Genomic DNA, 15535 nt, shown 5'->3' with positions numbered 1-15535 from the left:
TCTGAATTGCCCTGTTTAGCCTCCTGACACTGTAATTGTAATTTTCTAGAACATTACACGAGGCAAATGAGTTGCTGACAGGCACACTGAGTCATAGGGTGAACTATAGGCAATCAAGTATAGCAGGGCCATGTGCAAATGAAACATAGGTTTAGTCAACAATAAGTCTCTTAAGGAGTTGTGAACTCTGTGATATGTGACCAGAACACAAATACACATACACACACTCACGTTTATGCATGACACACATATGTGTGCTCTCATTCAAAAAACTAAAGTAATTAACTAAAATGTGCTTTTTAAAATGTCATACAGGGTTTAGCTAATAGCTCAACTGCATTTATCCAAAGTCATGTTCAGCCAAGACTGAACCTGAATTCAATTCCCAGGATCATACAGTCAAAGGAAAGAACTGGCTACACACATTGTCTTCTGATCTCCACATTTGAATGTCATGTGAGATCACACACATATACACACCACACACACACACACACTAACTAAAACAAAACCTAAATATTTAATTTCAGAAAATGAGAATGTAGGCAAGCAAGCAAGAAGGAAAGAAAGACTTATAAAAGCACTAGCAAAGAATTCTAAAGATGATGATAAGAATATTAAGTGCATTTTAATGAAAACTGAAATTTCTTTTTAAGACGAGTGTGTACAGCTCTTAAAATAACTCGCTGTGTTGACATGAAATGGGTGGGTAGCAGACCCAACGGGTAATAGGTCAGCTCCAGGAAGCCTGCAGTAGCTCTCACAATACTTACAAGGAGATGAGCTGCCTACTGGGGCAATGGTGTACCCAGCTGTTTTGACCACACATTCTGCAGCATCTCCTTTTTCGGCTCCTATTTTTATCACTACACTTCCAAGAATCAAGGAGCAGAAAACAGCAGGACATGTACATCCATGTTCCACTGGATAAAATTTGACTGCATGGGAGCAGCAACTCACACCAGAATCCCAGATGAATGCTTCCCAGCCCTGCCTCCTGCTCAGCCCACATAAATTTCAAGTCTGAAACTAGAACCTACAAGAATTTGTCTTTAAAAAAGAGAAAAAACAGGAACATACATAACATTCTGCATTTTCAAGTTCTTCGCCTAACAGCATTGATGAAAGAGCTTCTGTAATTTGTAGGCCCGCAGCTCTGCCAGATGAGCAGCTCTGAGAGTAGGCCAAAGAAAATGCAGGCTCAGAGTCAGGACAAATTTCGCTGCCTCCCTTGGGAGAAGCCACATGCAAATCAGACTCTGAAAGCTGGAGAGTCCAAAACACTGTATTTTACATACCATGCCACCATCTAAAGTGGGCTTATTTCTGTTTGGAAATGTGTAACAGAGAGCAGCAAGTTCACATTTTCCCCAACAAAGCAACAATACTTCTGGACAATACATGACAGGTAATAATGACTGAGGGTATTTAATGGATTAAAGGATAAAGCACAGTTACTTTTAAAACTGCCTCCCTGTTTGCCTGAGGTCATAAATAAATGAACAGTACACTCAGGAGCAAGGGTTTCTTAACCCTTTAAGCAACCACTTTCTCCTTTGCTCTTCACCTTTTTGAAACATCAGACCATGACTTACCACCATGTGGGTTGCCTTTCAGGACCCCCACACTGTTGACGCAGTAGCACATTAACAAGGACTTGCAGCTATATAGATAGATAATAGGTGGGTATCTGCTTGTAAAGATACACCAACATAAATCATATAGATTATATACACGTAAATGTCCTCTGCTGAGTGATTTTTTTAACTTCTGTATAGCCATACATAGTTATCAGTAAAAGATAGTTTTAGACCTATATCATTCGATATGATCAAGTCCTGTATCTTTTATCAAGGAAACAACTGAACCAATTTTAAACTTTAAGTATGTTTTGTTCACTGTGAATTAAGCAGCTGGGGTCATGATGAAGAATTCTAGTGAGGAATGGGGAGATGGATCAGCACTGGCTGTTCTTCCAGAGGTCCTGAGTTCAATTCTCAGTGTCCATATGGTGCTTGGAGCCTCTGGAAGAGTAGCAAGTGCTCTTAACTGCTAAGCTATGTCTCCAGCCACTTGTTTTCATTTTTAGTAAATAAATGCAGTAAAAGTCCCAACCTATTGTATCTATTTCATTAAAAAAAGAGGTATTTTGCACTCAAAACATTCCTCTTTTTCCAAAACAAATGTCTTGCTGTTTTCAGAATATGTTAAATATATGTCTGTGTTACTGGCACTCATTTATTTAGTAAAAAGTATTCAGTCGGTAGTTATTAAGTGTTAAAAGCTGTGCAGATTGAAAAAATAATAATTCCCCAGGCTGGGCATGATGGTGTACACCTTTAATCCCAGCACTCAGGGAGGCAGAGGCAGGTGGATCTCAGTGAGTCTGAGGCCAGGCTGGTCTACAGAGTAAGTTCTAAGACATCCAGAGCTACATAGTGAGATCCTGTCTAAAAAAAAAAAAAAAAAAAAAAGATTCTATCATGGAGCTTAGCACTATCTGGAAGTGAACACTCATAACTATTTGAATAATAGCTGCTTTAAAAGTATAACACTTTGAGTGTATAAAACATATCTACTCACAACTGTTCTAGAAAGCAGCAAAGCAGAACAAGATGGAAAAGAAAGCAGGCACAGAAGCCATAGAAGGCTATCTGATTGGAAACACAAGACAATGAGCACAGTGAGAAGGCAGCATCAATGAACAATAAAATCAGGAGTAAATGTAGGAAACTTTAATGGCAAGGGCCTGAAAAGTCAACAGAGATCAAAATTCACAATACATATCTTAAATATAATTCCAATATTAAAAAGAAAAGAAATTAACAATGGGTAGACCATTAAAAGAAAAAGATGCAACCTGGCCTCTGAGATCACACCAGCTACACCAGCAAAACCAGAAAGGAGGAAAGGAAAGGAAAAAAGAGCCCATATCTGGTTACTGTGCACCACATGTTCAAAGTCAGCAGTGTTCCAAAAAGATAAAATGATAACTCTCAGAGAGTAGCCTGAGCAGTAGAGGTAGCCTGGGTTAAAGACTTTACTAACATATTGTTCAATGGAGGAACACACACAGTGCTATAATCAGTTGAAAGTAGAATTCAAAGAGCTACAAGTCTACAGGCAGAAAAGGGAATTAAATGTATGTGCAAAAATGCATTAACTGTTCTGTGGATAATAATTTATTTCTATCTAATTTTCATCTTTATGGATGAGAATAATTTGTACCACCTATTTTCTACAATTTACAGAGCTGTAAAGTAGATAACAAATTACAAAATGTGGGGCCGAGGATGAGGATAGGTTGTTAGGGTACTTGCCTACCTCGCTTGAAGATATAGGTCCAGACCCCAGTACTTTACAAATGAAGTTCAAGGTCATCCTCAGCTAAAGATCAAGTTTGAAATCAGCCTGAGATGTAATAGTGGTGATAATAATAACAGGAAGAGGAGGAGGAGAAGAAATTAAATTAACAAGTAATGGAAGAGAGTTAGTATAGATGGTTGAGCTGAATAAGGTATACACTAATATTTTTCCCAGTTTTAGAAATTTGACAAATTTTTCTAATATACATAATAGTAACTTAGAAAAAGAAGGAATGACTGAAAACAGAGATTGAACAAATACTGGATGCATGCAGGTATTAGAATTAAAATGATGCTGTCTAGTTGACACTCTAGATAGGGTTGGAACCAGGAATGAAATGTCAAAAGATGTCTGTTTTAAAACAAATCCCTAAATGGCAGAAAATGCCATTGGTGTCTATGTGGATTTCTCATCATGGGGTCCCATAGTGAAGAGAGCCAGTAGACACACAAAATAATTATATTTCAGAGATATATGCCAAAGTGGGGCTACAACAAGGATGTAAAATGAGTTAAAGAATATGCCAAAGGAACTAGATAAAGTTTATTCTCTTCAGCACTCTGTGTGTATATAAGAGATGATAGGTGATGGATGATAGATAAAGGATAGATAGATAGATAGATAGATAGATAGATAGATAGATAGATAGATAGATAGATAGACAGACAGACAGACAGACAGACAGACAGACAGACTGACTAGCCTCAGGATTGCCCAATGAAGCTACACAGAAATAGGAATGTAACCTCTCCCAGCCTAGTGAGAGTTAAGCTGTCTGTAATTCCCCCTCTTTATATTCACATCCTCATCATGTCTTTAAAAAAATTCCTTTTAAGCCTTGATTTCTTGCTGGAAACAATATGACAAAGGAATTTTTCAAGGTCATCACTCTTTTGATCTTTTCTCTAAATAAAGCAAGACTTCACCACCTTTATGAGAACACAAAGCCAGCAATCTAAGTGCTGTCCAGTAACTTCAAGTCTCCTAACAGGAACTATGAACATTTCAGGACAAGTAAATGGGTTTAAAGCCCCCTTTGATACTACAAAATAACATGGTTCCATGAGTTAGAGAGATTTCTGTACCTTTTTATAAATGCACATGTTAAATATCAACTTCATTAAATAACCTGCTATGGTCCTACTAGAATCTGTGTGTTATCTGGGTCTCTGAAACTGTCAATAACTATCAACAACAATAACAAAAAATGTTTCTCTTCTATTATTCTTTCCCAGCTGTCTCTATTACCCTGCACTCTCTTCCATGTTCCGCTGATCTGTCTTCTGTGCACCATTCTCAAGAGCAGGGCAAAAGGAATTCACCCAGTTTTAAATGTTGCCTAAACCAAGTTCTCCCGCAACTCTGAAAATGGTCTCTAAAAGCTAATACTAACACAATTCTTCCCATAATCAAGGCATGAAGCTTCTGAGAACAGCATCTGCTTCACTAGTTCTATCATAGAACAAAGGCCAAGACCTCAGTAAGAACCCGGCTAAATAATTCTATCCACATGAGCTCTCACAAGATTGCTGGCAAGAAAGTCCTCTAGCCACAGGCTCTATCACTAAAAAGGTTGCTGAGAACCTGACACATGTAGATACGGAACCTTAAATACCACCGAGTCCATGTCAGAGGTTCCTTGCAACTACAGAATAAAACCATTTAAAATTCACCAAAAAAAAAAAAAAAATCTGGTACATGAAACTACCAGTTATGATAGACCTCTGTTCTTCCATCACTCTCTAAATTCTTTATATATATATATATATATATATATATATATATATATATAATATATGAAATGCTGGCATTATGCTCTACAGTTTTGCAAATCATCACACAGAGGCACACACTTAAAACTTTGTGATTATTGTATTACATTTATTTATTAATTCATTTATTTACTTTGTGTATGTATTATGTTTTGTGTGTATATATGTGTGTCTGTGTGTGTGCACATGCACATGTGTGCATACAATATGCAATATGCATGAGTGGAAGGAAGAGGCATGAAGATGTGGGGTCAGAGGACAACTATGAAAATGGTTCTCTCCCTCGGCCATATGAGTCCAGGGATTGAACTCAGAACACCAGGATGGGCAGCAGGTGTCTGCACACCATGCCATCTTCCTTGACCCCTAACTCTACACTCTTCACTCCTCTACCAAAATCTGATTTCACATCCCTTACATTCTCAGAGGCGATATAAAATATCCTTCACTCATAAGAGCACTGTCTGCTCTTACAGAGGACCCAGTTCCATTCCAAGCAGCCATGTCATGGCTCACACTACCTGTAACTCCAGTTCTAAGGAATCTGGTGCCCTTTTCTGACCTCTGAGGGTGCCAGCATGCACACTGTGCACATGTGGGCAGCACATATGAAATAAAATAAAATCAAAACAAATATTTTTAAAAGAACTTTCAAAGTATTGTACAGACAACCTGAGAAACATTTCTTGTTCAGCTTCCTATGGGAGCATCTCATAGTCAATAAACCTAAAGACTGTTTCCACATAAGATTTAGTGTGGGGGGAGGGGAAGATCTTATCCTCTTTATTTATTGCACATTTAAAACCAATGTGAAACCTCTCACTTCATCATGTTCCAAGACCACACCCCCCAAAAAGTACTGAGCACAGTACTGATTATGCTCCAATAGTTAGAAATGCTGAGAAAGAGCAGACCTTTGAAGGAGAATGAAGACAGATAATACTATTAGCCAAATTCACAGAAAGAAAAGCCTATCATTGTTGCACAGGGCAGAAAGACTGAATGAGTTGTCACTGTTAACCATGCTAAAGGAACTGATGGTCTATTTTAGCTATGTGGACACAAGTCAGAAGGAGGCACAGACAACACAGTAAAACCCATCAAAGTCTTAGTTACCTTTGAAAACCGAGCATTTATCCATTTGGTAAAGGTTTTCTTCTGAACGTCATTGTGTTCATCTGCATGAGAGAAAGAGAAAACAAGAAAAGCATGAGTATTTGTACTGTGGGTGAGTATGACAAATACAACCATCACCTTCCTGGGGAGCTTAAGATAGACATTCATACAGCACAAGGCAAAGGACACGCAGCTAATAATGAACCCACAGACAGGGCTCACCAATGTCTACTGTAAAGTGAGACTTGGTCACCTCCTCCAAGAGACCTGGGTATATACCACTAAATCCAGGTGGATCACACCCAGTTACGAAGTCCAGGTTTGTGTGGTACAATCCAGACCTTACTTCACAGCTCTACATGTAACACTGTCAGTATAATATCCAACATAATAAACACGTTAACATGTGATAGTTAGTTTTAATCGTCAGCATGACACAATCTAGGATCATCTGGGAAGAGTCTGCACGAGGGAGTGTACAGAACAGGTTGGGCTGTGGGAATGTGTGTGAAAATTGTCTTGACTGTGTTATTTGAGGTGGGGAATCATCCAGTTTAGAATCCTGGACTGTATAAAATTGAGAGCAAGATGAACCGTAGTCATGTGTGCATTAATTTTCTCTTTACTCTTGACTGTGGATCCAAGCAACTGCTTAAAGCTCTTGCCTGAATCAGTACAACAACGGACAGTAACTTGGAACTGAAAGTCAAGTAAATCCTTTTAGGTAATAAAGAGAGGCCAACATGTCCCCCAAACATGTTACTCTATAAAAACTTAAGACTCCATAAGTATTACTTCTTCACATAAGTCCCACTCCTTCTAGAACAAAAGGGAATGGAAGATTTCTAGTCAATTCTCTAATCCACTTTCCTAAATTAAATTAACTAATTAACTTAATTAAATTAAACAAAGATCAACATGGAGTCGTAAAACCACATAGTAAGTTTAAGCTTTAAAAACATTTTATGTTTAATTATGCATATGTGTGTGTGTGTGCATATAAATGCCCAGGATAAATGCCCAGGACAAATGCCCAGGGAGTTCAGAAGAGGGCATCAGATCCTCTGAAGCTGGAGGTACAGGAGGATCTGAGATCATAGTTATCGTGTAGATGCTGTGAACTGCACTCCAGACTTCTGCAGGAGCACTATGGGTTCTTATGCACTCCAGGCCCCTAGACAAATATTTTTACAAGCAGAGAAAAACCAAAAGAACTTTAAAATGCTATCAACTTTGGTTTTAATTAAAAATTCAATGTGCAAGACACAACAAACTTCAAACAGCTAAAGAACCAAAAACTTCCTGAAAATGGAGCAGAGTGAATGAAGTGTGGACCACATGGTAAAACAACGGCATCAAAAGCAAAGTACTTTAAAGCTAAATAGACCATCTCCCATCCATTTCTTATGTGATTATGAATTTAGCATCATACTGTCATCTAGCCTGAAAGTCCTTGTCTATAGGACAGAAATAAATAGTAACTATATTGTAAGGGCAAAACTTTTCAACAGAGAATTGGTATGCTGGTTTGAATGAGAATGGCTCCCATAGGCTCATATATTTGGATACTTGGTCTCCAATTGGTGGAATGGTTTGGGAAGGATAGGAGGTGTGGCCTCGTTAGAGGAGGTGTGTACCTAGGGATGGACTCTGAGGTTTCAAAAGCCTATCCCAGTCCCAGTTAGCACTCTCTCTCTCTCTCTCTTTCTCTCTCTCTCTCTCTCTCTCTCTCATTGCCTTGGGCTTCTGGGTCAGATATAAGCTCTCAGCTCTGCTTTAGCAATCATGCCTTCTCTGTAACCCAGTGTTCCCTGTCATGATGACCATGGACTCTAACCCTCTGACACTATAATCCTCAAATTATATGGTTTCTTTTATAAGTTGCCTTGGTCATAGTGTTTTGCCAAAGCAGTAAAAAAGTCATGAAGATAGCTGCTATTTAGTTTATAATTGTCACAGTGATGGTATAACCATAAACAAGCAGGAGGACAATGGTCCGTTTCTATCATTTCCAATGATATCATCTTCAACCACTTTCCAATTTTCTACCAAAACTAACAAAAGTCATTGTTGGTTGGACACCTACAAAGCAGCAAGGTGTAATTAGTTCTGAAAGCTGTCTACATTTCCAATAGTCCAGAAAGCTGTGGGTCCATCTACATGCCTAATCTACTACCAGCACAGAGATAGGCAACATCTACCTCAGGTAGAGATGTGTGTTCTGCCAGCCATGCACATGCCACACGTCCACCACAAAGGCACTGCCTGTACTTGGCAAATGAAGACCCTCTCACTAACAAACAAGACTGCAATTGGTGCTATCATTTGTGAAAAACAGTCCCCTCAAAGGACTATATATTAAAAAGCTTCCTTCCATTTGGCTGTACTGGAAGAAATGGAAGCTTCAGCAGGGAGGCCCTTATATGTCCTTAAGTCTCCAGGGGAATGCCCCTGAAGAGGATTACAGGACCCTTGCCTCTTCCTCCCTTGGCCTCCTAGTCATTTGTTCTGCCACAAATTCCTGGCTATTGCCACAAGGTACAGAAACTAAAGGTCAACTCATACACGGACTCCAGTCTTCAGCTCTGTGAACCCACATAAACTTTTTCTCTTATAATTAACTATCTGTGCTGGTTGATATTTTTTGTCAACTTGATACAAGCTACAGTTATCTGGGAAGAGAAACCTCAACTGAGAAAATGCCTCCATCAAATTGGCCTAAAATCTGTCTGTAGGGCATTTTCTTGATTAATTAATGTGGGAAGGCCCAGCCTACCGTGGATAGTAGCACCCCCAGGCAGCCAATTATGGGGTATATAAGAAAGCAACTGAGCAAGCCCATAAGCAACATTTCTCCAGGGCTTCTACGCCAGTTCCTGCTTCCAGGTTCCCACCTTGAGTTCCTGCCTTGGCTTCCCTCAATAAACTGTGACCAGAATGTGTAAGCCAAATACACTTTTTCCTCTCCAAGTGGCTTTGGTTAATGGTGTCTTTATCTTAGTTATTTTATTATAGTTACAGATAACTGGCTAACACATCAAGTTTGTAATAAATGTGACTTCTAGCAGCTTCTTGAAGGTGTGGTGATTTAAATGAAAATGGTCCCCATAGGGTCATTTGTATGAATATTTGATCCACAGTTGGTGGAACTATTTGGGAAGGAACTATTTGGCCTTGCTGGAGGAGGTGTGTCACTAGTGGGTGTTCTTTTGGTTTCAGAAGCTCATGCCATTTTTAGCTCTTTCTGCTTCCAGTTAGTACACTGGACTGTAAGTGCTTAGCGTAGCAGTATGCCTGCCTGCTGCTATGGTTCCTGCCATTATGGTCATGGATTCTAACCCTCCGGAACTGTGAATCCAAAATTAAATGCCTGCTTTTATAAGTTGCTTTGGTAACAGTGTTTTGTCAGGGCAATAGAAAAGTAACTACTAAGACAGAAGAACTTATAATTAAAGGTCAGTCCTATGATAACTATAACAGCTCTAGAAAGAGAGAGTAAGTTTACAGATCCATAAATGAAATTAGAGACCAACCCAGAGTCACCAAGGGAACAACAGTATAAAAGGACCCTGCTCTCTAAGAAGCTTCTTGATGTTGATGGTGCTGAAAGGTGACCTCCCTCCCAGACAGGACAGTAAAGACAGCTTTCAGCTCCTCAGCCTTTTGCATTATCTGATCAATGCCACACAGTCATTAACCAAGGAGACTTGCTTACACACACAGAATGCCCCAGCCTTTACCATCAAACCCAAGAAGGACAGACTACCACTTTACAGCCAGAGCACAAAGCTATACAGGATATATCTATCTACTTGTAAATGAGCACTACACTGGCCTGCCTAAAAGGAATTTAATTTTAAACATGTGTTTAGGGCACTTAAAAAGCTTAATAATATGTTCCATGACTCTAAAGGAGGTTTAGTATTGTAAATTTGCTGTATCTACCATCCCTTAATACTAAGAATAAGAAATAGAAAATTCATAAATAAATGTCCTCTTATTTTCATAATGTTCACACAATTTAAAAATCCTTAACAGCCAGGTAGTGGTGGTTCATGCCTTTAATCCCAGCACTCAGGAGGCAGAAGCAGGTGACTCTGAGTTTGAGGACAGCCTGATCTACAAAGTGAGTTCCAGGACAGCCGGGTTATACAGAGAAACCCTGTCTTGAAACAAAAAAAAAAGAATCCTTGACAATAAAAATGAGGAAAATGAAAAATAATCAAAGATATATAACTATATTTTATTATTTAACATATTTTCAAAGTTTTAACATTCATGAAAGTATTAAGTATAGCGATATGGCCCAGTGACAGCCAATGCCATAGCTCAGCTGAGGCTCTCATTCCAATCCCCAGGAGGGTGGAAAGGTGGGAAATAATTAGAGTATTTCTGTAGGTTGGCCAAAGAAAGGAGTATCTACCACTTTACTGTTCTATATCATCAGTTATAGAATGACACCAAAATTTAACACAGAGTCTCACATAAAGAGATGTTTATAAAAATAAGGCAATATTTCTAACATAGCCTATAACTTTTTAGTCAAATCAGTATCTATATACGTCTCAGTACTTGATATGGGATGGAGTGTTTAGTCATAAAAATAACATCCAGCTATTCAAAAATACTCCAACATGTACAGATATTCTTTTGTATTTATTTCCCTGAAGCAATTAGAAATGGAGGATAGATTTGGATTCAGTACACCTATAAGTTGTCCACACCCTGTCTCCCATTCTCCTCACCTCTCCTCTCCAAACTCATGATTTACAAAGATTCAGTAAATGAAAAAGAAATAACCTGTGGCTCTTTTCAGTCATGAGGTAAAAAATGCAAAACATATGGAACAGGGAGGCCCATCCAGGGACATGAGATAAGTTCCCAATACCCATGTTGGACAGCTCCAAACTACCTCCAGCTTGATGGAAGCATGTTGCCCTGGCCTCCTGGGACATCTGTATTCATGTACACATATTAACACACATGAGTGAAAATAAAATACTTTTTAAAGAGGAAGAATGTGGAACCACTACTAGTATAGTAACTGCCCTCCATGTCACAGCTCAAATTCCTCATCAGTAAGAGACTCAGAAACAACTGAAAATCTGTCATGCTGTTCTCATGTGTCCTTCAGTCTCCTAGAAAATTACACAGAGCTTAACGAGCCTCACTGGGAATGCCATCCATGATCAAGTGATCGCCTACCATGCCTCAGGATACAGGATCAACTCCACTTCCACAGAAAAGCATCAAAGGCCACCAATAGTCTAAACTAAGCCTGAGAAGATACTCAACAGGCAAAGGTGCTTCCTGTCACACCCAGTGATCTGAGTTTCATTTCTTGGCCATACAGAGTGGAAGGAGAAAACAAATTTTTGAAAATTCTCTTCTGATCCCTACTGACAGACATACATGCACACACATATACACAAAATAAATACAAACGTAAGGAGAAAAGTAGGAGACTATAAAGATGGCTCAGTTACTAAGAGCACGTGTTCTGCTCTTCCAAATTACCTCGGTTCCGTTCCCAGCACCCATGCTAACCAGCTCATAACTACCTGTAACTCCAGCTTCAAAGGATCCAATATCATCTTCTGGCCTTAATAGGCACCTGCATATGTATGGCATACACACACACACACAAATTAAAAATAAAGATAAACCTTAGGAAAATACTGAACAGTTTCAGTCTACTACAGGTCTCACCATCAAACAGACTGATTGTTTCAATTTATCAAAAGGAAAAAAAACCGTAGAAACACAGACTATAACCCTGCATCTAACTAGTGACTGAGGGAGGGAGGGAGGGAGAGCACTTAGTGCAGTGTTTTCATTAGACAGGAATTTCGGAATTCTCTTCTGAAAGCCTGTGCTGTCTTAGCAAATCTTATCATTAGTGACCTTTCTCCATTAGGGGAAAAAAAAGCACGAGGCTGAATTAGGAGAAGAAAAATGTGTTAAACCCCTTAAGGCTGCTTTTCCAAATTCTTCTAAATATTTTTGCTCTTCTTAAATACTCCTGACATGCTCCTACACATCCAAGGACTTTCGGTGCTGCCTAGCCTGGAATTCTATTGCTGTGACCCAGAAGAAAAGTGAAACAAGAGACATGAAGAAAACCAGTAAAGCCTTTGAGGTTTAAGATGTTTCACTTCACTAGCTTAAATATATAATAATAAAATATTCTTTAATAGAGCTTTGCAATGAGAAGCTATGGGGATGGTCAATAGGGTACACTTGTGAAAAATCAGGCATGGCGGTGCATCCCTGTGATCCCAGTCCTGGAGAAGCAGAGATGGGATCCCAGAGACGCGCTAGCCAGACAGTCTAACTCATTGGTTCTCAGCCTTGTGGGTCACACTCCTTTGGAGTCGACAAACCCTTTCACAGGGGTCACCTAAGACCATCAGAAAACACACATAATTATATTACTATTCATAACAGTAGCAATAGTTATGAAGTAGCAATGAAAATAATTTTATTTTATGGTAGGGGCATCACCACGTGAGGACCTGTATTAAAAGGTCACAGCATGAGCAAGGTTGAGATCTACTAGTCTATCTGAATTAGCTAAGTTCTGGATTCACTAAAAAGACTCTAGCTCCCAAAAAATGAAGAGTTGTTGAAGAAAACACTCAACATTGGTTCTGGCATCACAAACATATGTACACACAAAAACAAATAAAACTCACATACGTGTACATACATAAATATAAACAGACAAGCCATCATGAAAGCCACTAACATTAAAAGAAAAGTATTATCCTCCTAAATGTCTGAAGCAATGTAATAGTGAGTAATTGGCTGTCACTAACCCAAGGTGCACAAAACGGGAGCATTCAAAAAAGAAAGGGGTACTGTAAGAAATGTCTGGCTGGATGCCTTAGAACTTGGACCAGCTTTATTAACTAAAGCCTCTTTCACAAGCACAGACGTAACACATCCTAGAGAGTGAGGATAACTGCAGGAGCAGTAAGAACATCAGCCTGCAGCACTCTTCCTCTTTCTCTGGGCTCTCCACATGAGTGACCCTTCAAACACCACAACAAGACCTAGACATGCCTTCTACTCTCTGTTTTCTGTGCTTTTTAAACAAAATCAAGCCATTTAATCAAAGAGTATCCATTAAAACATCACATGGAACTAATAAGTACCATCTAATAATTTGTAACATAGTATCTTATCATAGACAAAGAACAAACTAACAGGAGACAGACCTCCCCAAGCAGTGTGCTTTAAGACCCTATGAGCACACTGTGAGAGAACCAGAGTGGGGGGAGGAACCTGGAAATTAAAGGGTAGGCTACAAAATAATCCACAGTAACTAAGTTTGTGAGATGTTGAACTGCTGAGCGCTGGCCAGGTGTCTAGTCAAAGCAATGAGAAACATCAAACAGTAGTTTTCCTAGGTAATTTCTAGAGCTCCTGAGCCTTGCTTGAAAGAATGCATAAGATTTATAAGGACCTGACACTGCCTTAAACCTTCTCTCTAGAGGTGCATTTTTTTTGCCAAGGGAAAAAAAAAATGAAAGCCTTAAGTAGTAGGGGTAGGGATTCAGCTTACGATAAGTTAGAGTGCTTGCCCAGAATGCACACGGCCCTCGGGACAACCTCCAACACTGGAGAAAAAAAGCTTCCAACATGGTAGCTATCAAACAGAATACATGTGTTTGATACACCAGAACAAAAACTCTGGTGGTAGTAGCAGCTCAGCCAGGCTTACAAATGCTTCACTTCGGATTTTTGTCCTAGAAGTGAACTTTCTTTTTTATATCAATTGTGGTAGCATAGAATGAAACGGGGTTACTCAGTGACAGTGGCAGTCACAGACTTTTCTAAATGACTGATGAGAGATTAAATTAACATATAGAATTGGATTTCTCATGTTGCCTTTATTCTTATTAAATAGGACATCTCAAGAAATAGTAACTCTCTTCATCTACAAATAATTCGAGATGTATGGAAACTGCAAATGAATGTTTTACAAATTTAACATAAAAAACATCCCAGTGATCTACCTTCAGCCTTTGCATAAGTTCGGTTTGTCAACAACAAAAATATATCCTTTCGAGAGCCAGTCACTCACAGGACAGTCTCATTTCAGCTCATTTATTCTATTAATTTCCCAATATTGTGAGGAATTCTTTAAATTCTTCATAAATTTATAAAATAGCACAATAAAATTTTTTCAAAAATTCAGTAGGTCTCACAAAAGCTTGGAGAACCCAAAAAAGCTTAAGGCCAGACTGGACCACCTAACGAGTCTCTGTCTCAAAAAACAAAACAAAAAAACCCACACACACACACGTGCTTTCACGTGCACACACACACAGCCAGCACTGTTACACAGAGAAACCCTGTCTCGAAAATAAAATTATATATATATGTGTGTGTGTGTGTGTGTGTGTGTATTTTCCCTCCTGAGAGAAACTCTGTCTCAATAATAAAATTTTGTGTGTGTGTGTGTGTGTGTGTGTGTGTGTGTGTGTATTTTCCCTCCTGAGAGAAACCCTGTCTCAAAAATAAAATAAAATTATAAGGTTTCTCTGTGTAACAGACCCGTATGTCCCAGAACTCACTTTGTAGACCAAGCTGGCCTTGAACTCACAGAGATCTACCTACCACTGCCTCCCTAGTTCTGGGATTAAGGGTGTGCCCCAGGCTCAAATTAAGTTTTTAGAAAAGAGAATAATACTGTCAGTAGCCAAATATCTCACTACATTTCTAAGGAGAACATTATTTTCCTATATATCTGATATGCAAACTTTTTTCATCTTTATTTTACATTTATCTATTGTGTGTGTTTATGTGCGTACATCAGTTTTACATTTATTTAGTGTGTGTGTGTGCCCACGTCCATCAGTGTGCCATGTACATGCACCACAGCTGTGTGAAGGTCAGAGTATAACTGGCTAAAGCAGGTTCTCTCCAATCCCCCTGTAGGGCCCTGGGGTGGAACTCAGGTCCATACATACATACACTGCTATGGCACTCACTCCTGCAACAATGCAAGCACCAGTGGGGCCTGCATCTTTCTGCCTTTTGTCTTCTGTAGTACATTTCACTCACTTTGTCTTAACACCCCTGTATAATGTCTATCATATACATTAGGCAGCCTCAGCATGCAATACACAATATTATGTATCTGTTGTTTAAGTCAAAGGCCTGTGTTCAAGACTCTTTCAAGGAATTCCCACATATTGAAGTTCACAACTAATATTTATCATGCATATAAATAGGCAAAATATGTAATTTCTAGCTGCATTTTTTTTTCCTCA

The 15535-nt window shown here is 39.0% G+C and overlaps 1 protein-coding gene across 2 annotated transcripts in view; it reads right to left on the bottom strand.

The window, feature by feature from the left end:
• The window catches only part of Utrn (utrophin), a 538848-nt gene that overhangs the window by 411753 nt on the left and 111560 nt on the right, over positions 1 to 15535 (bottom strand). For both annotated transcript variants that reach the window (XM_055627734.1, XM_055627735.1), the window contains exon 3: positions 6255 to 6316. In XM_055627734.1, the coding sequence (XP_055483709.1) occupies positions 6255 to 6316 (62 nt within the window). The remainder of the gene's footprint in view (positions 1 to 6254; positions 6317 to 15535) is intronic.

Source organism: Psammomys obesus, unplaced genomic scaffold (assembly GCF_907164565.1).
Source record: "Psammomys obesus unplaced genomic scaffold, mPsaObe1.curated_primary_1811, whole genome shotgun sequence".
Classification (NCBI taxonomy): domain Eukaryota; kingdom Metazoa; phylum Chordata; class Mammalia; order Rodentia; family Muridae; genus Psammomys; species Psammomys obesus.
The sequence above is the reverse complement of the archived record's forward strand: the minus strand, read 5'-3'. Positions and strand labels throughout refer to the sequence as shown.